The following is a 1294-nucleotide window of genomic DNA, read 5'->3' as shown; positions in this document are numbered from 1 at the left end:
ATTTAATAATTTTAAATATTATAAATTAAATATATTAATATATTCTTTAAAGGGAATGTCGTCTAAAGGTCAAGACTTTATCCTTTTAAGTTAAATATATTGGTTCAATTCCAATCATTCCTACTTATATATACTTAATGTATTAATATATAAAAATAAAATGACAAATAATGTTAGAGGATATTTACAATTACATCCTTTCCACTTAGTAGGTCCATCACCATGACCTATATTTACATCATTTAGTTTAATGGATTTAGCTTTATCTATAGCTTTAAATGCACACGGATATATGGCAAATAATTTCTATATAATATTAAGTACTATAACAGTATTATATAGTATGACTTTATGATTTAAAGATATTATTGCTGAAAGTACATATTTAGGAGATCATACTATTGCTGTTAAACGTGGTCTTAACCAAGGTTTCTTATTATTTGTAGTTAGTGAAATATTAATCTTTGCTTCTTTATTCTGAGCTTATTTACATTCAGCTGTTAACCCTACTATGGATTTAGGTATGAGTTGACCTCCTGTTGGTATTGATGTTATTTCACCTGCTGAATTACCTTTATTAAATACTATTATTTTATTAGCTTCAGGGGTTACTATTACATATGCACACCATGCTTTAATTAATGGTAATAGAGCTAATACTTTATATGGTTTCATATATAGTACTTTATTAATTGCTTTATTTGTTGTATTCCAATTCTTAGAATATAGATATGCTGGATTTACTATTACTGATGGAGTTTATGGTTCAACTTTCTATTCATTAACTGGTTTACATGGATTACATATGATTATGTTAACTATTATGTTAATTATCTGTACTTGAAGAGTATATAATTATGATTTCACTAATACATCTCATGTTGGAGCTGAAACAACTATTTTATATTTACACGTATTAGATGTTATATGATTATTTATCTATATTATTGTATACTGATGAGGTTCATAAATTATTAATTTATATATATTCTTTTTATATATATACCTTATAGGTGAGTATTTTTATAAGCGATTATGATGAAATGGTAGACATAAAACACTTAAAATGTTTGGGCGTTATGCCGTAAAGGTTCGAGTCCTTTTAATCGTAATTTAATTATATATATTATTTTTATAATATTACCTATTATATTAATATATTATATATTTAATATAATTTAATAAATTGTTCTAATGTTTGTAATGCCTTTACAAAGTATAACCTACATATTATAATTATTATTAAATAAATATATGTATATTGTCTAAAGGGATAGTTCTAATGTTGGTAATT

At 23.8% G+C, this 1294-nt stretch overlaps 1 protein-coding gene across 1 annotated transcript; it reads left to right on the top strand. All coding sequences in view use genetic code 12, as the record gives it.

The window, feature by feature from the left end:
* Positions 1 to 511: 511 nt before the first annotated feature.
* On the top strand, positions 512 to 844 carry CANMA_003993 (uncharacterized protein; the record flags this gene model as incomplete). Its single annotated transcript, XM_051816221.1, has 2 exons — positions 512 to 521; positions 600 to 844. 2 exons carry the CDS (start codon positions 512 to 514, stop codon positions 842 to 844), a joined length of 255 nt encoding a protein of 84 aa, XP_051670408.1.
* Between the last annotated feature and the right edge of the window lie 450 nt (positions 845 to 1294).

The sequence above is a fragment of the Candida margitis genome (genome assembly GCF_024628925.1).
Source record: "Candida margitis strain CBS 14175 chromosome Unknown scaffold173, whole genome shotgun sequence".
NCBI classification, from domain to species: Eukaryota; Fungi; Ascomycota; class Pichiomycetes; order Serinales; family Debaryomycetaceae; genus Lodderomyces; species Lodderomyces margitis.
The sequence above is the reverse complement of the archived record's forward strand: the minus strand, read 5'-3'. Positions and strand labels throughout refer to the sequence as shown.